The sequence below is a fragment of the Excalfactoria chinensis genome, chromosome 4 (assembly GCF_039878825.1).
Source record: "Excalfactoria chinensis isolate bCotChi1 chromosome 4, bCotChi1.hap2, whole genome shotgun sequence".
Lineage (NCBI taxonomy): Eukaryota > Metazoa > Chordata > Aves > Galliformes > Phasianidae > Excalfactoria > Excalfactoria chinensis.
The window spans coordinates 351,308-375,335 of record NC_092828.1 but is presented as its reverse complement, the minus strand read 5'-3'; the positions used below and the strand labels follow the sequence as shown (position 1 = coordinate 375,335).

The 24,028-nt window shown below is 61.3% G+C and overlaps 1 protein-coding gene across 12 annotated transcripts in view; it reads right to left on the bottom strand.

Annotated features, from left to right (window-relative positions):
• Positions 1-24,028, bottom strand: part of DCTN1 (dynactin subunit 1) — a 39,727-nt gene that overhangs the window by 3,985 nt on the left and 11,714 nt on the right. For 4 of the 12 annotated variants that reach the window (XM_072336574.1, XM_072336573.1, XM_072336572.1 and 1 more), the window contains 15 exons: positions 22,295-22,326; positions 9,158-9,346; positions 6,991-7,188; positions 5,630-5,834; positions 5,253-5,331; positions 4,564-4,723; positions 4,213-4,317; positions 3,416-3,607; positions 3,007-3,123; positions 2,543-2,695; positions 2,006-2,166; positions 1,323-1,491; positions 907-975; positions 448-510; positions 224-373 (listed from right to left, as the gene is read on the bottom strand). In XM_072336574.1, coding sequence (XP_072192675.1) covers positions 224-373; positions 448-510; positions 907-975; positions 1,323-1,491; positions 2,006-2,166; positions 2,543-2,695; positions 3,007-3,123; positions 3,416-3,607; positions 4,213-4,317; positions 4,564-4,723; positions 5,253-5,331; positions 5,630-5,834; positions 6,991-7,188; positions 9,158-9,346; positions 22,295-22,326 — 2,042 coding nt within the window. Of the gene's footprint in view, positions 1-223; positions 374-447; positions 511-906; positions 976-1,322; positions 1,492-2,005; positions 2,167-2,542; positions 2,696-3,006; positions 3,124-3,415; positions 3,608-4,212; positions 4,318-4,563; positions 4,724-5,252; positions 5,332-5,629; positions 5,835-6,990; positions 7,189-9,157; positions 9,347-11,282; positions 11,304-14,021; positions 14,040-20,032; positions 20,057-22,294; positions 22,327-24,028 lie in introns of all 12 variants that reach the window. The other 8 variants (XM_072336569.1, XM_072336566.1, XM_072336564.1 and 5 more) reach the window with 4 other exon arrangements.

Here is a 24,028-nt window from a genome sequence, read left to right as displayed (position 1 = left end):
CGGCCGGGCAGAGTGGGGTGATGTAGAGGGGGCCACAAAGGGGTCGCCCCCACCTCAATTCCCAGGCAGCCGCCACCGGGAGGATGGCGAACACCGGGAAAACAGGAAGAAACTGAAGGCTGGGCGGGAGGTGATGAGGGCCCCACACACACCCCACGCACACCCCACACACAGCCCACACACAGCCCACATACACCCCACACACACCCCACACACAGCCCACCTGCTGCCCAAAGCCCAGCGCTGCTGGGATGCCCGGTGCGTCCGTGCCCGGCATACGGCGCCGGATCTTCTTGCAGAACTGCCGGATGTCGCTGCACGACGTCTCCAGGTCCTTGAGCAGAATGGCCAGGTCTGACGCCTCCTGCCCGGCCTGGGAGCAGAGAAAGGAGCTCAGGCATCTGCTGGGGTTGGGGACACCCAGCACATCCCACCCCACACTCCTACCTGCAGGAAGGCGCGCAGCCTGCACACCTCCACCCCCATGCAGTCCAAGGCACTCTGGGTGAACTGTGGGGCACAAAACGGGCCCTGTGAGCTGCGCGGTGCAGGGGCAGCACGGTGCTCGGGGGGCACAGGGCACTCCAAGCTCAAGTGCTGGGTCAGACCCTCCACACACCGCACTGCTCCGACGCCGGGTTTTTCAGGAGAAAGTTTGAGGCCCTGAACTCATTTTGTTTCACCCCGTGGGGTTCAGCGCTTCCCCATGGAGCCCAGGAGCTCCCAGACACAGGGCAGCCCGCAGGGCACACACCTCTCCCCTCGCCCTGCGGGCCAACCCATGGCTGTGCCGGCAGCAGCAGCTGCCAAGGAAGTGCCAGTGAGCGGTGAGCGAAGCAGGAGGGCTCGGAGGGACCCCCAGACCCATCCCACGGGAGCGGAGGGGGCCGCTCTGCAGCACCTCACCTTGATGTGGTCGGCCAGCTGCATGGTGCAGTCCTCAGCCTGCTCGGCCAGGTGGATGCTGTACAGGTGCTGCATGAAAAGAAACCATGGCAGCTCAGCACCCCCAAGTGCTCCCACACACGCAGGTACATAAACCACATGAGGAAACACATGAAAACCCCCAACCTGCAGACACTGAGATTGCCCTGATTGTTAACTGGGAGTGAAAAGGAGCACAGCGGCCCCACGAGCACCACGTCCTCATACAGCACAGTTAAGGCAGCCCTTCTGAAGGAGCCCAACCCACAGCACAGAGGTGCAGAATCCCAGCGCAGCCCCGGCCAGGGATGCAGCACAGCCCCAGCTGACACGGCTCCAATCCCACATGCCCTGAGGGTGAATCGCTCCCCAGGTCAGCGCTGACACGTTGCACCCACCTGGTAGTACTTGATGGCTTTGGTCAGTGGCTCCACATTGACCGTCTCATCCAGCTGGTCCTTGTGCAGCAGCTCGATCAGGAAGTCCAGGGAGCGCTCATGCACGCTCATCTCTGGGTACAGCATCCCCACCTTCTTGTACACCTCCACACTGCATTTGTTCAGGGCTCTGGGGGGGGGGAATGTGGGCACCGTCAGCTCACCCGGGGCAGCAGCAGCGTGGGGCTGTGCTGCAGGGCCAGACCTCCCAGCACCCCGGGGAGCACAAGAGCTGGGCAGAAGTCAACACATCTGCAGGGAAGCAGGGCATGAAATAGGAGCCCGTGGAGCTCTGCGGGTTGGAGCCCTGGAGGCAGATCTGCCACCTCGCAGCAGCAGCTCAACGTTCAGCCCAACGGGTCCCTCAGTTGTGTTGCTGCGGCAGCAAAGGGATCTCCCAGAGCTCTGCCTCAGCCAGCCCCATTCCTGGGAGCTGCCCCTGCACAGCACAGGGTGGGCGCTGCCCCCCACCACTGCCATGAGCGACCGCCATCCCCAGGGGCAGCTCCAGCTGTGCAGCCCTGCCGTGTTGATCGGCATCGGGGGTGAAACTGCAGGATGGGCCGGGGCAGCACGGGGACATTTGGGCCAGGGGGGGCCATGGGAGGTGGGATGGGGGGCAGCGGGGTGGGCCGTGTACTCACTGCTCGTATTTGTGCAGCGTGGCCTGCAGCAGGCTCAGGGAGTACACCAGCCCTGCCGCGAAGCTCAGCTGCTCTCCCGCTGCTCCCCGCAGCCCCGCACGTGCCGCACAGTTCTCATTCAGCTCAAACTTCTCCTGGGCCTGTTTGCTGATCAGCTCCGCCTGCGGGGAAGGGGAAAGATCCAGAGGCCTCCAGCGCCCGCCCTGAGCTGCCCTGCCGGGTACAGGATGGACCCCCTGCGCCTCCGCCCCCAGAAAGCATCGTTGGTTCCTGGGAAGGATTTCTGAGTGCAAAGAGGCAACGAGGGACAGCCGTGAGCCCCCTCCCCCGCTGCTGGCACTGCCCAAATGGACAGGATAAGCTGCCAAGGCAGGGACCTCTGCTCCACCCCCCACCCCCCCCCTCCTTGGCAATGCTGAAAGTTCTCAAGCAAACAAACATTCCAAACCCCCAGCCCTCCCAGGACAGAAAGAAATCACGTCGAACTCCACAGCACAGTGGTTAGAGAGCAGCCCCAGCACAGCCCTGGGACCCCACCTTGCAGATGAGCCGCGGGATGAGCAGCAGCACCAGGATGCAGTCGTGGTCCCCGCCGTGGCGCAGGAAGCTGTCTGGCATGAAGGAGGTGAGCAGGGAGACGTGCCGGTTGGCCTGTTGCACCTCCATCTGGCGCAGCTCCATCTCAATGGCCTGCAGCAACACAGCCCCAGGGCTGCTCAGTGCTGTCCGACCCAGCAGCAGGAGCTGCCTTTGGGTCACACCAACCCCACGCCCTGTTGCAGGATGGGGCAGCAGCTGGGAAAGGCCGCGGGGCGCTGACGTACAGCTGCCCATGAGCCAGCAGTGCACCCAGGGCAGAGAAGGCAACGCAGCTCCTGGTGTGTGTGAGCAGCTGTCAGAAGGGCAGCCCCAGCACAGCCCATCCCGCTCTGCCTGTGGCACGTGGCAGAAAACACCCCGTGGATGTTGTGCACGGCGGCACGCGGCTCCTCCTGCCCTACCTTCGCGTGGGCCTTTGTCTCTGCAAACTTGATCTTGAAGTCGAACATCTCGGGGGGAGGCTGCTGCTGCTTCTCTGCAGACGCTTCTTGCTGACTCATGAGCTCCCGGTTCACGTCCTGAGTGTGGAGGGGAGTGCAGTCAGACAGGTGGGGAGATCCGCAGCCCTGCATCCTCCGCACACCCAGAGCAGCTCCAGCACTGCTCTCAATGGGGGCCCATTGTGCAGCATGGCCAGCGCTGCATGAACGTGAGGAGGAGGAGCAGGGCTGATGCTGAGCTGTGCGGAGGCCGAGGAACCCCCATGGACTCATCACCCATCTCTGAGCTGCCAGCAAGGCCAAGGAGAGCTGAGGGCTGTCCCCTCGGGGGACGCCCAGCCATGGCCCGGCTCGGGGCCGGCAGCTGTACCTGCAGGTGCGCTGTCAGCTCCCGGTACTTCTTGATGGTCTGCTGGTAGTCGGCCACGGTCTCCTGGGCGGCCTCCACACGTTTCTCCGCCTCACGCACCCGCGCCGTCGCCATGTCCAGCTGCTCCCGCAGCTCCAGCTCCGTCTCGCGGGCGTTTTCCTGCAGCTCGTCGTTCATCTCGTTCATGGCTTCCTGCGCAGGGATCCAGCGGCACACAATCACTCAATGGCCCACAGGGGACAGAGCTGGTCACAACCAGCACCTCCTTCCAGGCCCCTGCTGTGCGCAGGGACACCGAGAGATCCCCATAGAGACCCATAGAATCCTAGAACGGCCTGAGCTACAAAGGCCCACAATGCTCACCCAGTTCCAACCCCCTGCTGTGTGCAGCGTCACCAACCAGCAGCCCAGGCTGCCCAGAACCACATCCAGCCTGGCCTTGAATGGCTGCAGGGATGGGGCATCCACAGCCTCCTTGGGCAACCTGTTCAGTGCGTCACCACCCTCTGGGGCAAAAACTTCCTCCTGAGATCCAACCCAAACCTCCCCTGCCTCACTTTATAACCATTCCCCCTTGTCCTATCACTGCCCACCCCCACAAACAGCCGTTCTCCCTCCTGTTTATACACCCCCTCCAAGTACTGGAAGGCCACAGTGATGGTGCAGTGCAGGATGTGGTTATGCTGCAGTGTGGAATGAACACCACGACCCCAGAGCACTGATGTGCCGCAGCACCACAGCTGGGCAGCACACAGCAGCTCCCAACCCACCCGGTCCCACTCAGTGCCCCCACCTACCAGGTCCCCAACGGTCTCGCGCAGCTCCCGGACCTTCTCCTCCAGGTCGAGGTTTCTCTCTGTCAGAGTCTCCACCATCTCTTCTGCACCCAAAGCAGCGTCCACCTGGAAGCAGCACCACGTCACAGCCCTGCTGCAGGACGGGGCCCGACTGCTGCACGGCCACCCCAGCACCGGGCAGCCCCACAGCATCACCAAGTATGGTGTCCAACAGCGACCACAGGAAGCGCTCCGTGCCAAGAGGTGCCCCACACCCACGGCTCAGTGCCCCACATCTACTGCTAAGCCCCACATCTACTGCTAAGCCCCACATTGCTGCTCAGCACCCCGGCCATCCCCCCCAGCGCTCACCTGCTCCTTCAGCTCATCAACCGTTTTCTCTGCCTGCTTCACCTCCTCCTGCAGTTTCTCCCTCTGCTGCCGCAGCGATTCCAGCTCCGTGTTTTTCTTCTCCATTTGCTTCTGGAGCTTCACATGCTCCTGTTTCTCTGACGCAGAGAGGTCCCTCATCCTGCAGGAGACCGAGGCTGAGCAGCGGCCCAGCAGGAGCCCAGGCAGCACAGTGAGGCCGTTTCCTTGCAGCAGCACGCTGCTCCCGGGGGGCTCTGAGCTGCCTGCAGTGCTGGCACCGTGCAGCTGCGAGACCCCCAGACCTGTGTGTGCAGCTGGGCACTAAAGGGACTTCCCAAAGCTCAGCTGGAAGCAACCACACTGCCACTGCTGGGGCTCTCTAAGGCACAAAGCACCCCCTGTCTCTAGGATGAGCCGCTCTCAGCCCGAAGCAGGCATGCAGTGGCAGCACAGTGTGGGCAGCCGCCTCCCGCAGGGACACGAGCCATCCCCAGGGGACTCAACAGCATCAAACATCACTCCAGAGAGGAGGAATTCATTCTCCCCTCTCTGCTGTGGGCTTATGGAGCACCAGAGCCCAGACAGCCCCAGGGCAGCCAGCAGCTGCCATGTCCACCGATCCACAGAGGGATTCTGATCAGCACAGACACCAAGAGAGACAACTCCCGTCCTTCTGGGTGCTCTCCTACCTCACAAGAGCTTCCTTCAGCCTCGCATTTTGCTCCTCCAGCTGCTTGACCTGGTAACTGGATGCTGCTCCATCCGAGCCTGCAGCACAAAGGAAGCATCATTCTGCTCACACACCGGGTGCCAACAGCTCCTGGTCCCCACTGCTAAGTGCAAACCCCAGCAAGAGGGCAGCTGGGTCACAGTGAGGGCAAACACAGAGGGCCCTTCTGGGGTGGGACTGCTGTCCTCAGCATGGGGACGGGCACTGAATGAGGCCTCTGGCACTGCACCCACCCATCCCCACACTTCCCCAGGCAGTCAGCAGAGCGGTGGCCACTGCTCCCAATTAGCTGAGTTCTGTCCCTGAGGACGGAGCAGCCCAGGGCTCCTCACCCACCTTTCTCTTCGATCTCGTGCTTCAGGATCTCCAGGTCCATGGTGAGGTATTCCACCTTCTCCTTCAGGGAGTCCACCTCCTGCTGCAGGGACTCTGCACGCTCCTCTGCCATCTCCTTGTCCAGGGTTGCCATCTCGATGGCGTCGGCCGTGTCGGCCATCTCCTCCATGTAACGCTCCTTGGCTTCCAGAGCATCTTTGGCTTCCTGGGGTCAAACACACGTGGGTGAAAAGCTGTGCCCCAAAGTGCAAGGCCAGCAATGGAGAGCCCTGCCACAAAGCATGAGCCCTGCGCAGCTCCAGCTCTCCTGGCTCTCCCTAAGGGGACTCAAGCCCCAGCTGGAGGTGCACAAGGCCGGGCTGAATGGGGCCCAGGGGATCCCCTGCTGCAGGGGCTGGGTCTGGGTGGGCTTTAAGGTTCCCTCCGACCCAACCATTCCATCATTCTATAGAACCACTGAATGGTCTGAGTTGGAAGGGTCCTTCAAAGGCCTTCTGGTCCCACTCCCCTGCAGTGAACAGGGACACCCACAGCTCCAACAGGCACACAGAGTCCTGTCCCCTGGTCCTTAGGGGCCTTGGCAACGACCCCATCATCCTATGGTTCTAATGAATGGAAACTGAACAGGGTTGGGAGGGGCAGCTGCCTGCCCACACTCCTATTTCTCCTCTCCTGGGAATCTCTCCCCTATTCACACCCCCTCCAGCAGCCCAGAGCTGTGGTGCCCCATCTCTGGAAGTGCCCAGGGCCACAGATTGAACCTGGGTGGCCTGAGCTGGTGGGGCAGCCGGCTCGTGGCAGAGCTGAGGCTGGGGGCTGTGAGGTCCCTTCCAACCCAAGCACGCTGTGATTCTATGATCAGGAGCCCCCGGGATGCCCCAAGAGAGAGGAGCAGGCACTGGGGCTGCACACCTTTGTGTCTGGCAGGGAAAGTTCTCCTCCCATTGAAACCCCATCTCTGCTTCATTGCGTGCCGCTCCCTGCAGTGCCTCGGTACATCGCTGTGCTCAGAGTGCAGCACTGGGAGCCCGGCTCTGTCTGCTTCACCCCCAGCCATTTACACACACTGACATCCCCTCCAGCCCCCCCAGGAACAACAACAGCCCCCAGCACAGCACAGCTTCCCTCAGCCCACACAGACCATTCCAACCACGGACTCAGTACAGCAAAGAGAAGCCTCCATCAGTGCTGCCTTAAAACAAAACCACACTGAAGTGCAGCTGCTTTAAGCCATGAGAGCTGGATGGGAACGCACTGCCCATTTAGAGGCTGCAACCGCTGGGTGTAAGACAGAAAGAAGCACAGAGGAGGCACAAAGTGCTCGTCCACAAAGGCTGGGGAGCCCCACACTGCACACTCACCTTCTTGGCCTCCTTGAGCCGTTTCTGCAGGTCTGCCTGCTGCTCCTGCATCTTGCTCTTCCACTCCTGCACCTGCTCCAGCTGGATCTTGTACTTCTCCAGCTCTTTAAGCTTGGCTTTGTCTTCATTGCGTTTGATCTTCAGGGTCTCCAGCTTTTCCTCCAGGTCCCTGACTTGGGAACGCAGATTTTCTTCCTCCTACAGCATCAAACCGGGAATGACCAAGAGGAGCAGCAGCATCCCTAGGGCTGAGCTCCACAGACACTCAGCCCCGAGAGCTAAAGCTCAGAACTACCCCAAAACACCCCCAGCCTCCCAGCATCGCTATGGGGGCAGCTTTGGGAGAACTCCACCCGCAGCTCTGCACCCACAGCCCCATCTACCACCCTTTGGTGACCCCCCCCCCCATCCCCCGAGGTGTCAGTGGGGTTATGGCATGCAGGAAACGTCACAAACAGAACCAGATCCCACAGAAAGGTTTGAACACAACCACCTGTGCAGCACTGCAGACTCACAGCAACCAGGGCTTTAAGTTGTTAGTGTGCAGTGTGAGCACACACACACACACACACACACACGAGCAGGGCACAACAGCTGTGCTCACACCAATGGGAGCCTGACCCCTGGGCACCTTCCAGATCCACTATGTCCCAGTCCCAACCCCATCCCATCCCCAGTGTGCCCAGGCAGGCGGCCCCACACCCAGCAGGGCTCCCTGGGGCTCCATGCCCACGGCCCTGGGTCCTGTGCCCCCACTGCCCCCTGGATCTGCCCCTGCTGTTCCAGGCAGCTCAGGGCTGCTGGGGCTTCGTGGTGAAGCCAGCACCACCTTCAGCACACAGCAATGCTGGGGACAATGCTGATGCTCTCGTGGGAGGGCACACGGCCTGACCCAGCACTGTGCCCCGGGGCTGTGCTGTGAGCAGGACGCACACAGCAGCCCGAAGTACCCCCAGCCATACATGAGGCCCACACAGCAGTGACCCCTGTACCCCCCCCATGCACACAGCACAGCACAGCCATGGGCAGCAGTCACCTGGTCCTCCTGCACACTTTGCCCCACTGCTGGGCTGCTCTGCAGGCAGAAAAAGCTGCAGGTTACCCCCCACTGCCTGAACACACGCTGCGCACTGCAGCACCAGGCGTGGGCTGGGAGGGCTCTGGCCGGGCTCAAAGGGATGGGGCTGCCCCAGGGACAGTGTCCCACAGCCCCTCTGTGCCCACTGTGGCACAACGCCATGAGATCCCCCCCCGGGGCTGCCAGTTTGTCCCATGTGCCTGCAGCAGAACCTGGGAGCAAAGCTCAGTGTTTGCATCACGGGAAGAAAACCCCGGACCCGCCTGCTTTGTACTCTGTGGGTGTCACACAGCTCAGTATGACACTGCCATGCACCGCCAGCCCTGGGCTTTTACAGCCCCCCACCCTGGCTGCAGCCTGGGCAGCCCCACATGGTGTCCTGTGCTCCTCATCCCAGCCCTGCAGCACTCACACCTCACCCCAGCAGCACAGCTTTATGGCAGCCCTGGGACCAGGCTTAAAGCCACTGAACTGAAGGATGTCAGGAAAGAGACCCTGCAAGACACCCTGTGTGTCAAACAGGACAGAAGGAGCAGCTTTCTGCTCTGCTTGCTCACCTCTGGGCAAACACCACCAAGCAGGCAGCACTGCTGGCTCGCCATAAGCCTGCACAGCAGCACTGGGCAATGGGATCTCACCTCCACCAGCACTGGGCAATGGGATCTCACCTCCACCAGCACTGGGCAATGAGATCTCACCTCCACCAGCACTGGGCAATGGGATCTCCTCACCCCCAATAGCACAAGGCAATGGGATCCCCTCACCTCTACCAGCATTGGGGCAATGGGGTTTCCTCACCTCCCTGCAGCCCCTGCCAGGCTCCCAGCCTCAGGGCAGTCTCTGTGTCCTCCCTTGCCATGAATTCCTCTCACTGGTGCCCTACATCTTCATTTAACTAACTAACAGGAAGCAGGACGGCAGCAATACAAAACTATTTTACAGCACAAAAATGGAACTACGCTGATAACACTCTTAGAAACACCTGGGGGGGACGATGGGACTCGAGCAGCCGCAGGCTGTGCTCTGCAGGGTTCTCCCCCAGCTCCAGCACTGAGGACACGGCTCCCCTCCCCCTGGAGCCCCGCTTACCTTGGTGGGTGAAGGGACCATGGGTGCCACCGGTGAGGTCAGTGATGGGGACGGGATGACGGGGGCCACCAGCGGTGTCTGTGCGGGCGTGCTGGGCTCACTGCTGCTCATCTCCCCACCTGAGGCCGAGGCCGACCCCGAGGGCCCCGCGGTGCCGCTGGAGGGGGCGGAGGTGGGGGTCCGGGTGGGCTGCAAAGCAAAGGGCAGAGCGTCAGCGAGGCTCAGTGTGGGTAAGCGCCATCAGGGCCGCCCGACAGCCAGCCCTCATCCCCCGGCACCCACTGCTGCCAACCACAGCCCTGGTAACAGCACAGGGGAAGCCCAGAGTGAAGGAGGAGCGAGCGCTGCTCCGGGCTCAGTCCAGCCGGGGCCACATTCCCAAGTGCTGGTGGCAGGTGACGCTTCGTGGTGATTCTGGCACAGCTCACAGCCCCCACAGCAGCTGTCGGTGTGCAGCAGCCCCGTGCTGGGTGTGGGGATGCAGCAGTGCAGCCCCCAGCGGTGGGGACGGCGGGGCAGTGCTGTGTCGCCTCCCCTCCCACAGCCACGCTGCTGCCGTGGCACAGACCTGCACATCCCCTGTGTGCACCCCAGCCCTGCAGCTCCAGTCTGGGGGTGGAGTGGGGAGCTTATGGGGAACAGAGCAACAGAAGGGCAGAGCAGCAGCTGGAGCCCAAAGGAAAGCAAGGGCACAGGATGGAACTGCAGCAAAGGAGCACCGCTTCCTCGGTGCCACTGCACGGCACTGCCAACCACCACTGCAGGCCCCGGAGCTGAGCAGTCAGCCCACAGCCCCGGAGCTGAGCAGTCTCATCTCTCGACTCCATTCACCCTGGAGATTGGCTGCACGGAGCACTGCGGCCTCCCGAGGCACACGGAGCTGGATGTGTGGCACGGCACTGCTGCACCCGCTGCCTGCCCCACCTGCTGGGTCTCTGCTGCCCACCCCACCCCGATGCAACACAGCGGTGCTGGGTGAGGGCAGCAGCTCCAGGCGCAGCACAGCAATCCCCCCCCGGTGGCAGTGCTGACACTCCGGCACAGAGCAGTCTCCATGGCATCGAGCTGCACATCAGCTCTGAGAAACGCACCGCCCCAACAACGGAGCTCTTGTTGCTGCTGCTGCTCTGCTCCTTGGGCACAGCCCTCCGCTGCGGCACAGAGCAGCGGCCCTGGGGCAGCCGGGTAAGGCTGCAGTGCCTTCGCTGCTGAGGTGCTCACGGCAGGGCGGACAGCGATGGGGCTGTCACTGCTGCCGGGCAGCACCAAACTGCAGCGTGCTCTGCTGAGGGCAATAAAGCTGCCAAAGGGCTGCAAGATGTGCAGGGCTGGAGCACGAGGCTTATGGGCAGCAGCTGAGGGAGCTGGGATGGCTCCGGCTGGAGGAGGAGGCCCAGGGAGCCTCACTGCGCTCTGCAGAGCCCTGGAAGGAGGTTGTGCAAACAGCGATGAGGGGTGACAGCCTCACACCGTGCCGGGGGAGGGACGGGAGTCCCCATCCCCACAACCATGGAGATGTGGCACCGGGGACACGGGCAGTGAGCACAGTGGGCTGGGCTGGGCTTGGTGAGCTCAGGGGTCTTTCCCAGCCTGACCGATGCTGTGACTCTCAGACCCAGCAGTGGGGGGTGAAGCCATCCCTGTAGGGACGTCTCCAACGAAGGGATGCAGCCGTTTGCCATTCACGAGCCCTAACCCAGCCGTTAATGAGTTCCTCGGGGATTTACCACCCCGTCTGCGCTCATCCAACCACCTGCTGCTCTCCTTCGCACTGCATTCAATCCACGGTGGGGCACAAAGCACGAGAGGCCGTGCTGGGCTGACGCAGCCCTGCCTGACAGCCCTCACTGCTCCCCAGCCCTGTGCTCACAGCAGCAGTGACAGCGAGGACACGGAGCAGCGCCCAGCCAGCCCACAGCCCAGCAGTGCCACGCAGCACCCGGGCACGGCTCAGGCAGCAGCTCCGTTCCCCCACCATGCTTTGCCCCAGCAGGTCGGCCCACAACTCAGACACACTTGGAGGAGCTCCTGGACCTGCTGAGCCCCTTCGGGTGCCACACAGAGCTGGGACACAACGCGGCACCCAGCGGGGTGACGGGGACGCGACCGCCGCCGTTGTGCTCACCTTGGGCCGCCGGGCGGTGGTCTGCAGGGACACGGGAGCAGAAGGCAGAGGAGGAGAGACATTCAGACAGGGAAAGACAGGAGCAGAGGTACAGCGGCACAGCGGCAGACGCAGCAGAGAGCAGGGAAAGGAAACAAAAGAGATGGCAGCGATTAGTGCTCGCTGCAGCCGGGCACGGTGATGGTGGCCGCGCTGCCGGGGACGCGCCGGGCAAAGCCCTGTGAGCGCAGCCCCAACACACACAGCTCGATGGCTGCAGCCCCCCGAGCTGCCCACACCCCCCACAACACACAGCCACTGCCCCCCCCGGACGGCGCTGTCGGAGCTGCAGGCGGTGCCGTGCCGGGCTCATCGGGCCCCGCTGCTGGGAAGCGCGTTTCATTCAGCTCCTTCTTTCTTAGCGATGTCCAGAAGGTGTGAGGTTGACTTTGTTCTCATCCAGGTTGGTTTTCTCCTCTCTCCCACCACCCCTTTGCTGCTGAAGGAGCATCACCAAACCGCCGCCCTGGGATGCTGCAGCTCCAGGCTCTCTTGCAGGGATGGCATCTCCTGCAGCCTCCTCCCAAACACCTCCGCGCTTCCTTCTCATTTCCAGACACAAACCCATCCCCACGCACAGGGCAGGACCCCACACAGAACCCACTGCGCCCTGTGGGACGTCACACAGCCCAGGGGATCCCTGCAGCCACCCCAGGGCACAACGGGGCTGGGGACAGCAGCGGGACGGCCCCACTCTGGGGAGATGCAGCCCTGCAGCACCGACCCGACCCAACCAGCAGCAGGAACTGCTCACAACATGAGCTGCTCACTGTGCTTTGCTGAGGCTGAACCTCACTCTTCTCACTTCTCACTCAGACCATTCTCTGACAGGCTGCACTGAGCAGCACAGAGGGGAAGACGCGCATCTCCCTGAACATCTGCTCTGCAAAGCCAGCTGGGAGGAGAAGAGCCGAACACCTCCAGTCCACAGCACTGCTTCAGGAGCTGCAGCACGAGCTCTGCTGGGGCACTTTGGCTTCTTCTGGAAGTCCTGCTACGTACAGACCTGTTCCCTACAGACCTGTTCCCTACAGACCTGTTCCCTACAGGATGCTGCACAGACCACACAGAGGGACAATGAAATCCCTCCTTGGGGACTCAGTGGTGCCAACTTCAGCCCCATCCCTGCACACAGCTCAGCTCGGGGATGGGCTCTGGCTGTTCCTGCTCTCTGCAGGGATCAGGCAGCCTCTGAAAGTGCCCTCCAGCTGAAAGCCCTCTGCTTCTGTAGCTCCCCTGGTGCAAACCAAACGCTGCCAAACAGGGACACAGCTGGGTGCTGCTCTTCAGAGGGCAGCCATGTGGAATGATGGAGTCCTGGTTTTATGCCTCCTCTCCTGCAACGTGGAAGGAGGCTGCGGTTCGTGCTCTGCTTTGCCACTGTGAAGAGCCCATCTGCCAGCGCTGGGTGCCGCTCCATGGGGAGGGAAGCAGCAGTTCACCATCTGCGTTCCCCTGAGCACCTCGCAGAGCGGTGGCTGTGCTGCCGTTCTGGCTCCTCCCTCCCAGCCATCACGGTCAGCTGGTGCAGCTCTCCTGTTCCCGTGCAAGGAAGTGCCCCCGGGTGGCACACGGACGCCTGCACAAGGCAGGGCATGAAGGGATGCTCTGCTCGGCAGCGGGGCGCAGGCGCTGCAGCTTCTGCATGGTTCCATGGCTGCTGCAGCCCAGTGCAAACGCCGCGGCCTCCCAGATCCCATCACACTGTGCACCAGCCCACGGCAGCAGTCGCCATCTCATCGGTCACCATACAGCATGCAGGAGGGTGCTGTGCTGCCAAGTTGTGTCGGACCGGGCCGGCACAGCTCTGGTGCTGCTCTATGGGTCACAGCTGGGATCTTCTGCAGCACCCCGAGGGGTTCCGTGCTAGGCAGCATGCAGCCCCAAGCTGCATGGTCCTCCATGGGGAGGACTGAGCACCCACCACCCCATGGGCACCTGCAGCTCTGCAGCCCTCCCAGGCCCACATCGGGTGCACCATGCACACCATCACAGTGGTTCCCAGCAGCTGGAATGCCCCATGCAAGAGCGGCTGCGTGCAGAGGAAGGGAGAGCAGCAAGAGGAAAACCAGGACTGAGCCAGGAGCAGCGCAGGGCTGAGCTGAGGGCTGCTGAGTGCAGCCACATCGCTGCACCCCCCAGCACCGCGGTTACCGCACGGACTGAGCCCACGGAGCTGCACTTTGGAGGTGGTTATGGGGGTGCAGGGCAGCGCAGGGCAGGCAGAGCTCTGCACTGTTTGGTGAGTTCAAGGTACCACAGCCAGCAGTGACGAGCAGCCGCCGTGATGCCGTGCATTAAAGCTGCAAAGTCTCCTTGCTGATGCAGCGGAGGCCTTCGGTTATTTCTATTTCCACTTCTTCATATCAGGCCAGAAAAAAAATCCTCCCGATTTCTCCTTAACGCCTGCGGTGACATCCCGGCCGTGCTAAAAATAAGCATGCAGGGCAGCAGCGGAGCACCGAGCAGCACCGAGCAGCACCGAGCAGCACCGCGCCGGGCAGAGCCGCCGTCCCCCCGCCCTGCAGCAGCGCGCAGCTCCCGCAGCACAGCACGGCACAGCACGGCACGGCACGGCACGGCACGGCACGGCACGGCCGCCCCCCGTGAGCCCCGCGCGGCGCAGCGCTGCGGCCCCGCTCCCCCCCCCCGCATCCCCGCGGCTGCGAGCCCCGCATGCGGGGAAGGGCGCGGCTGTACCTTGCGTGCGGCCGGGGCCTGCCTCATGGCGGCGGGAGAGAAGGGACACGGAGCCGTTAGCGCCCGCCGCCTGCAAATGGCCGCGCTCCGCTCCGCGCTCGCCGCCCGCAGCTGCCGGAGCCCCGCGCCCGCCGCCCCGCGCCCCGCCGCCGCCGCCGCCGCCGCCTGACATCAGCGCGGTGCCGCCCCGCCCCGCCCCGCCCCGCGATGCTCCGCAGCCGCCGCACGGCCGGACCGACCCAAAGGCATCTGACACCCCCACCCCGACCCCACCGCCCGAGCTCTGACCGCGGTACCCAACGCCAAGAGCGCGCAATTACAGCCCTTCTTTAGGGACGTCCCTAAAACCAACACCCGTCTTTTTATGGGAGCCCGGAGCGCCTCGAGCCCAGCGCTCCGAGACCGAGGATGGGACCCCCGAGAATGGGGTCGGACAGGAGAACTGAGTGAGGAAATGACAGCCACAGGGGTAAGGGCTGGCTGGGCTGACCCTTCCATCCCAAACCCAACCATCCTATGGCTCTATGATCTTTAAAGACCCCCCCAACTCAACCATCCTATGGCTCTATGATCTTTAAGGACCCTTCCAACCCAACCATCCTACAGCTCTATGATCTTTAAGGACCCTTCCAACTCAACCATCCTATGGCTCTATGATCATTAAGGACCTACCCAACCCAACCATCCTATGGCTCTATGATCTTAAAGGACCCTTCCAACCCAACCATCCTATGGCTCTATGATCTTTAAGGACCTTTCCAATCCAACCATCCTATGGCTCTATGATCTTTAAGGACCCCCCTAATCCAACCATCCTATGGCTCTATGCTCTTTAAGGACCCTTCCAACCCAACCATCCTATGGCTCTATGATCATTAAGGACCTACCCAACCCAACCATCCTATGGCTCTATGATCTTTAAGGACCCTTCCAACCCAACCACCCTATAGTTCTATGCTCTCTAAGGACCTCCCTGATCCAACCATCCTCTGGCTCTGTGATCTTTAAGGACAAGGCCATTTTTCACAGTGCTGCCCACCCCCTGCTGGCCCCAAACAGCCCCGGTTCCACCATTCCTGGTACTCCAGAGGCCAACAAAGGACCCTCCACACACCAGCACCACACGCTGCCCGGCCAAACGCTGAATCACTGCTCATCAGCCCACATCCTCATCTTAATGTGACTCCATCCAGCCCTCAGGGCGGCTTAAAAGCACTCAGCAAACCCAGCTCCGCTTACACGGCCCAATCGATGCCCCCAGGGATGGAGCCTGGCTCTCATTACACATCTGAGCCGCTCGAGGATGGGCTCACGTCAGCATCAGCAGCATCAGCAGCATCAGCAGCAGCCCCGACCCCATCCAGCACTGCCCTTGGGGCTGCCCTGCTCCCCAGGTGCCAGCACTGCTGTGCATCACCCCACAGGGAGTGGGGACAGGTCCTGGCAGCTGGAGACCAGGCACAGCCCCATTTGGTTCTCAGAATCAGCAGGTGGGAGGGACCATAGGGATCAACACAGCACAGCGCTGCCCAGGGCCTGGGCCAACACAGGGGTGTGAGGCTGGGACCACGGCACGGTGCAGAACCCCCATGGCACAGTGGGTGTGTGGTGGGTGCACGGTGGTGCCCAGTAGGGCAGGTCCAGGCCTTCAATTCCTCTTCAGTTCCTCTTTCAGGTCCTGTTGTGTTGGGTTTTTTTTGCTGGCTTGTTTGTGATGGGCTCCTCTGGGGCTTTTTTAACCAGTGAAATCCTCCCAGAGACGTCAGCATCACTCAGCTGGCAGACAAAATGTCACGTGGCTTCAGCACACAGCCCAGAAGGGAGCAGCTGAGATTCTCCTACAGGATAAACACTGTGCCACTGCATTACAGCACAGAGAAAATGCGGATAGCCAAGAAGGATCCCACATAAAGACCTCTCCTCACCTCACCTCTCCTCTCCTCTCCTCTCCTCTCCTCTCCTCTCCTCTCCTCTCCTCTCCTCTCCTCTCCTCTCCTCTCCTCTCCTCTCCTCTCCTCTCCTCTCCTCTCCTCTCCTCCACCCCAAAGCACTCACACACAGCAATGCACCCAACCCAGAGGAGGTGCTGCAGGAGCTCAGGTCATGCACTGCTGGGAAGGGACCGTGGCACTCCCAGTGTCACACACCACCACTCCCATCTGCAAAGTTCATTAAGAGCAGAACTGCATTTACCCAGTGAGCCATCCACACCAAGCCAGCCCATTTTCACAGTCCTGTCACTCACGTAAGCCTTGATTAAGTCCAGCACTTCCCAAGCAATAGCAGTTCTCTGCAGTTCAAAGGGCAACAGCAGCCTGCAGTCAGTGACCCCTGAGGAAACAGCAGCCTGCAGCCCGGCTGGACCCACCTCTCAGACACAGCCACCCAACAAGGCACAGCTGCAGCCCCTGGCACCAAGCTGTCAACTGGCAGAAGCCACAGGCTCTATAGGGCAGGGGCAGCCAGCCCCCCCCCCACACACCTAAGCGCTCACTATCACTGCCAGGCCAGCCAGCCCCAGTCCCAGCAGTGCCTTCCCATCTGCCCACACCCAGCCTGGCACCACCGCACAGGGCTCAGCCATGGCTGGATCTCCCTGTGCAGGATCTGCTCAGCCCCAAGCTGGGTTCTGCACTCAGCTCCATCTTACCCACATCCACACTCTGCCCAGCAGTGATGAACCCAGAGCCCAGCTGGCACCCCCAGCCGCTCACCTGCCCTGATCAAAGCTGGTGATGGCACACCAGGGCTAAGGGGGGGCTCCGTGCAGGCAGTCAGCTCAGCAGACCTGGTGGGCTGTGCTGACGTCCCTGCTGCAGCAGGCAGGTTGGAGCCAGGTGGCCTTTAAGGTCCCTTCCGTCCCAAACCACTCTGGGATGCTGAGGGCATGATGTGCACCAACAGCACTTGGGGTCAGGTCACTAACACCCAAACCTCTGGGCTTCCCATGCCCTGTTCCTGTGGGCTGTGATGGGCAACAAATCCTCTCCCCATCCCACTCCACCACCCCAAGCAGTGCGGTGTGTTCCCCTCAGACAAAGGCAGCCCCTGTGCTTGGCTGACAGCCGCGTGGGGAGCAAAGTGCCACCTGCACTGCTGGAGGAGCCGGGGGAGTTCAGGACACTGCAGTAAAAGGGGGAAGGCAGGGGCTGCTCACAAACCAGCCCCTTCTGAAGGCACTCTCAGCTTCCCAAACCCACAAGGTCTGTCCTACAGCCAGCACAGAGCCGGCCTTGTGAGCAGGAGGAGGAGAGCGGAAAATGCAGTGTCACAACTGAAATCAGATGCTTCCGAACTGCCCTTTAAAGACACGCACTGATGGCCGAGAGAAGTGATTCCTGGAGGAGCTGTGCAGCTTAGCAGGGACTCATAGCACCACCAGAGATAATCAGATTGCTGGATCTTATCTCAGGCCAGGAGCAAGCACGGCCTGACAGCAGGGGAAAGCTCAGCCCATCTCACAGCACCTGCAGTCTGCACGCTGCCCCCCCTGCAGTAGAGCAGCCCTGGTGGCCCAGAAGCCCCGCGGTTCCCTGGGCTGCAGGCACAGTGCGGCCAGCAGGGCAGGGAGCTGCTCAGCCCCTCTGCTCTGCCGTGGGGAGACCACATCTGGAGCACAGTATCCATTGTGGGGCTCCCCATTCAGGGCAGGCTGGGAGCTGCTGGGAGAGCCCCATGGAGCTGCTGGGGGCCTGGAGCACTGATGGGGACCGGCTGAGAGCCCCGGGGCTGTGCAACTGGAGAAGGCTGAGGGGATCTGAGCAGCGGTGGGGGGATCTGCAGGGCAGGGGGATGGGGATGGGCTCTGTTTGGAGGTGCCCGGTGCCAGGACAGGCAGCAGCACAGGCTGCAGCACAGGGAGCTCCATCCGGCTGTGAGGGGGGCAGAGCCCTGGCACAGAGCACAGGGGACATGGGGTCTCCTTCCTGGAGGTACCCAAACCCACCGGGATGCTTTGTGTGCAGCTGCTGTGGGGAATGGAGCGGGGTGGGACTGGGGGAGCCCCAGAGGTCCCTCACAGCCCCTACAGCTCTGTGACTGCTTCTGCTCTCAGAGCCTTCTGCAGGACGCGGTGCGGGCAGCCCAGACGCGAGGCACGCTCTGTGAGATAATCGGATTACTCCTTCCTTTAAAAGATTAATAGGGCCTGAGCCGACCCCCTCCTTGTTTCAATGCAGCCATCTGGAAGCACGGCCCCATGCCCTCACGGAGCTGCAGAGCCCATCTGCTGCCCCGGCACTGAGTGGGGGGACAAGGGAGGGTCACACAGGACCAGGGGATGGAGGGGAGGGATGAAGCTGTGCTCATTATGGACCCGTTGTGCTCTAAACAAAACACTTAAAATCCAGCTCCAGCTGGAACACTGAAAGCAGCAGGGATGCCACCGGAGCAGGAACACCAACCCATCGGATAGCACCAAACAGGCCCCACTCCAGCTCTGGCTGCTGCAGGCGAGCTCAGCTCGCAGTCCCTGAGCAAAACACAACCACTGCACTTTGCATTCCTTCATGCTTCTCCACCTGGCCCTTCCTGCAGCCCTGAGTGCCCTCCCCACTCCAGGCACCGGCCCCAGGGCCAGGCAATGCCTGGTTCAGCGTGACTGAGAGCTCCTGGCTTCACCTGGCACAGCCATGGCCCCCCCACAGCACGGGGCTGCCCCACGGCTGGAGCCCCGCAGCACTGGCACCATGCTGGTGTCACGGTACATGTCAGTATCACAGTACATGTAAGTATCACAGTACATCAGACCTGCTCCTAATGAGTGCCACGATGAGGCTCCAGGACAGTAGCAAAAGCAAGGCAAGGGGTGCAAGGAGAGGGGATGTGGCTCGGGGAACAGGGACCATCTGGCACAGGAAGGCAGCTAGCAGCAGCCTGTAATGCGATTAAATCTATATTTAACATGCACAGAGCTACCTCAATCTCATGAATGAGGATTTACCTGCTAATAATGTTGGTTACTTGTGGCCATGCCGAGCAGGCCACGATTCTCACATAGCTGGGCAGCACCAAGAGCAGTGGAGGAAGGGGGAGCAGCGTGGGACAGTCTGAGCCCTGCCTGCACCCCTCCTCCACACTGCGCCCGCAGGACGGGCTCTGCACAGCTCTCAGCACACTGCTGCTGCTACAGAGGAGCACAGAGCTGAGAGCAGATGGCAGCACGACCTGCAGGCAGCCGCACTGCCCCACAGCCCAGCAGATGGGGGGCTGGAAAGTAAAGAAACAAAGCACCCAAACGGAGCAGCTCTTCACAACGACGGAGGCACAAGCGGCTCTGAGCACAAACTACACGCAAACCAGCACGGCAAGAACTGAGACTGCAGGCACAGGGGATGCATACACGGCATTCCTGCCATGCCTTCCCACCCCAGACCCGAATGGAAGCAGCTGGAAGCACAAAAGGAGCAGCGGACACCACTGTCAGGCAGAGGACCACGCAGGTACGGTTCCATTGCTTGCACCGGGCTGTGCCAAGCCCAGCTCTGAGCAGCTGGCTCTTCCCTCCTTCCATGGCAAACAAACCTACCCCTAAGCAGCAGGTATGGAATTAGCACTCCCTCCTTGTAGGAAACGACCCTTCCCTCCCTCACCCCATGCAGTTATAGCTGAGTCCGGTGGTACTGCAGGTTTTGTGCTGGGCACTGCACACAGGTGGGCTGGGAGCAGGGCAGCACCACGCACAGCACTGACCCACCCCCGGGTCAGCACAGCACGGCACCCGGCCCAGCTCTCACCTTCTGCCCTTTCACAACAGCTCCTGCCCCACCAGAACGGAGCTACAGATCATCGTGTATCGCCCAGAGCAGCGCTGTGCAAACCCATAAGGGCACACAGCCACCCTGCGGCTGCACGCCTGGTCACCACACTGACCTGCCCTGTGTGGGGAGAGGCGCTGGGCTGGGGGGCATGCAATGAGCAGACATGCAGCTGGAGATGGAGGGGGAGAGCTGGGATGCACCCGCGGCGATGCATGCAGCTGGGATGGAACACACAGAGTGTCAAAAACGCACCACCTTTTTGGGTTTGGCTCCACGCTGCATGAGGAGGAAATAAAAGGCGAGAGTTAGAGCTCATGGTGGCAGATGGTGGCGCTAGGAACAGCTCTCTGTTCAGCCACCACCACCGTTAGAGCTGGGTGTGCATTCACCAGGCTGCAAGACCACGTACAACCAGGAAGAGAAACGTATTCAGACTGATGTAAACAAACGTACGGAGCCTTAACAGAGGAAAGCAGGCAACGGAGCGTGCTTCCAACCCCTCAGTGCACGCCGGTGCCGCTGACTTGGCTCCCAAACTGGGCTGGCACAGCAGTTTGGGGTCAGGACGTGCTGGAAGGAACACACAGCAGCAGCCCCCAGCACTGCGCCAGCAGGGGTGGGGGTCCTCGGCAGCGCAGCCCCACTCCCAGCCCATACAGACCCCTGGGAGAACCCCCACACCACCTGCATTCCCACCCTCCAGACCCCGCAGACTGCAGGGACCGACGCTCTCACCAGGCAGCAATGAGTGCTCCCCTCCCCACAGAACAGCTCTCATTAGAATGGACAGAACTGCTCGTTTTCATCTAAAGGGAAATTTGGGGATGCCCACAATGAGAAGCAGGGCCGTGTTTCTTCCAGCAGAAGGGAGGCAACTCCAACTCTTTCACCTCAGCAAGGAGCAGGGGGTTGAAGCAGCTCTAAGCTCTGCATTCACAGACTCTCAGCCTGGTGGCCCTTCCAGCCATCCCTGCTCGCATGGCCTCCATGCACTGCACCATCAGTGTGGGAGAAGCCTCCTGCAGAGGGGTCCCTGAGTCCCAAGGCCGCAGAGCTCCTGCACTGCACCCACCTATAGGAACTCTCTTAGGAAATGGGGCTCCGTTGCCAGAGCTCAAGAAGTGTTGGGACAGCACTTAGACTGCAGTGCTGCTGGAGCCAGGAGTTGGACCTGACGGTCCTTACGGGTCCCTCCCAGACTGGGATGCACAAACACAAGCCGCCCCAGGACCCACAGCACTGAGACACGGCTCAGCTGCAGGGAGGTGGTGGGAGCAGGGCAGCGTGGGGAGCGCAGATGTCAGCACACTGTGCAGCGTGAGCCCTGGGCTGGGCACCTGCAGGGCTGGGAATGCAACCCCAAGGCACCAGGAACCAGAGAGCTGCTGTCAGGAGTCTGGGTGTGAAGGGCCATCAGGGCAGAGTGGCTGCTTTCCAGGGAATGAAACACCAAAAGCATCCCCAGCGCAGCAGCACCAAGCAGCTCCGGGAGGAGCAGTGTGACAGCACAGCCATAATTCACCTTCAGAGCCTCAGGGAGGTAAGGGAGCAATCGGAGGGCAGCAGGACAGCAGCCCCAGCCCCGCAGTGCAGACCCCCAGGGCCACACAGCCCTCTGTTCCACCAGCTGTGTGTTAACCCTGGAGAACAATTAAAGCCAGGGACTGAGATGCCCCGTGTCACAGGTGGGGAACACGGGGCCACCAGCACAGAGGCTGCAGGGGCAGATGTTGACCCAACAGGACAAGGCAGCAGGAGGCCAAGCAGTGCTCAGCACCCCATGAAACACCCCAACCCCTCAGTGGAAGGCAGGAAGGGGTTTCCCCCACCCCACACTCCTGGAAGCCATTGGGCTTAGAGCAGTCAGCAATGAGATGGGGACACGCTGCCCTGAGATACATCACCCTTGGATGCAGTGCAGCTACAACAATGCATCAAGCATTGGGATTCCTGTGCTCAGAAGCACGTGCAGGTTCCTCTGTGAGCCCTACACACACATCAGGGAATGCTGCTTTCAGATCCTCCAAGGGGCAACACTCCTCCTGCAGGGGCGGCTGTTTGTTCTCCCTGCTCTGTAAGGGGCACAGGCACAAAGCACATGGGGTGTGTGTGCCGCACTGCTGGCTGAGCTTGGACTAATGGGTGCAGCACAGACAACAGTGCTGGGAATCTGCCTCTCTGCCCCTTACTGCTTTCTTGTTTTGCTTAATGGCATCTCTTTTCTTGGCACCTCAAACCTCACAGGGGTTCGAGAGGTGCTTTTTGCCACAGGGATTCTCACTACAGAGCACTCAGCTGAAAAGGGCCAGATAAAGAGCTGGAGGAACCTTGGCCTTCCAGCAGGTTTTGTGTGGGTGCATCTCTGTGTGGAGATGGACTGCAGCTCTCAGAGGGGCAATGGATGGTAATGAAAGTAAAACCAGACAAGTGGAGCGTGCAGCTCTGCCTCTCCCTCTGCCCTGTGCAGCACAAGGAGCTGCAGGCAGCAGCTCACAGTGCGGAGTCAGCACTCACCAGTTTGCTGCCTTTGGCGGCGTCCAGGGAATCTGCAAAGGGAAAGAGAAACAAAACTGTCAGCGTTGGCCCGAAGGAGCTGGTTTCTGTGCACAGAAAGAACCCGCCGTGTGTTTGTGCCAGGCTGAGCAGAGAGAGCACAGAGCTCTGCAGAAATAAAGCAGGACGGGGCTGCGGTGGGGCACAGGTGTGCAGGAGGAGGGACTCCCATGGGAGCTGCAGGTACCATCTGGGGGAAAAGCCACAGCGCCAACCCAGCTCAGGGAGCACCAGGTCCTGCAGCACAGCTCTGTGAGAAGCACACAGCAGAGCAGCACAGCGACCACCAGGCTGCAGGGTGAGCCTCATGGGAGCGCTCCCCACATCTGACAGCACAGCTCTGCCCCAGGACAGCCCTACACAGCCAGAGCCACACACACACAGCTGGCACATCCCGGGCTGAGCAGAGCCAACCCCCACTTCCCACTGAGCAAATCCACAGCGCTGAAGAGCAGTGACGATGTTTGCTATCCAACCTCCCCCACCCACCCCAGGTGCTGACATGACAGGATGCCACCCCCCCCAGCTGGAATGGAGCCCTGCAGCCCCATAGGAGGCCACATCCCTGCACTCAGATTTGCTGCTCTCTGCGCCACCGCTGTGTGCAGCGCATGCTGCAATGCGAGCGTGGAAAGGCTGCTGGGATGCTCCCATGCAGGTCCCTGCAGGGGGCTGTCACAGTCCCATCCCCTGCTGCAGTCCAGCCGCTCAGTAGGCACAGGGCTGCGTGCAGGGCCTGGCAATCTGCACAGGTACTGCAGAGCTGCAGCACTGCCATTTCCATGGCAACTCCTGTCAGCACCAGCACCTCCTGCCTGGCACCATCCCCATCAGCCCAGCACTCTGTGTCACAGCACTGCAGGCTGAGAGCAGCACTGCTGCTGTGTGCCAGGCAGCACAGCTCCATTCACATGAGGTTTATGCACTGGGGGTGAGGATGGGAGCAGGAGGCTGAGAGGGCTCTGCCTGCAGTGACAGCAACCTGGGCTGGCAGCTCTCCCCAGGAGAGTGCTGCCCCATGATACAGGCCAGTACCGCCTGATTCCAACAGACCCACAATGCACAGACCTAAGGAGAAGTGGGGAAAAGCCCCCCAGGCTCTTTGTACTGGGTGCTGAGTGCCAAATTGCAGCAAGAAAAACTGTGCCTTCACCTGCTAAGTCTGATCTGAAAGAGTGTATGGACTGTACATGTGCTGATTATTTCCATTCACCACCCATCCCCAAGCCCTGCTGCCATGGGGCACGTACAGTAACGGCCTCACGCTCTGCAGGGGGGTTTGGGTTGGAGATCTGGAACAACTTCTTTTTGGTGAAGGGGAAGAGGTGAAGCACCAACATGGGCTGCCCAGGGAGCGGGGGGACACTGAGCTGGGAGGAGCCCCAGAGGTGGCACTGCGGGATGTGGTCAGTGGGCACGGTGGGGTGGGGATCCTGGAGGGCTTCTCCAAGCCTAACGGCCCCGTGATGCAGCTGAATGGTGGCTTCATTTGCCAAGAAAAGGGAAGTTTCAGTTTCCAGCAGCCACGAGAGGGGAAAGAAAGCAAAGGAAGCAGCCCCATTTGGAAGCACTCTGTGTTCAACAAACACCCACGGACAGAACCCCTCAGCTCAGCACGCGCTGCCCACAAGCTGTCCAGGATGGGAAACCATCAGAGCTCTTTTCTGGGATCCCTAAACACAGCACCAAGCAATT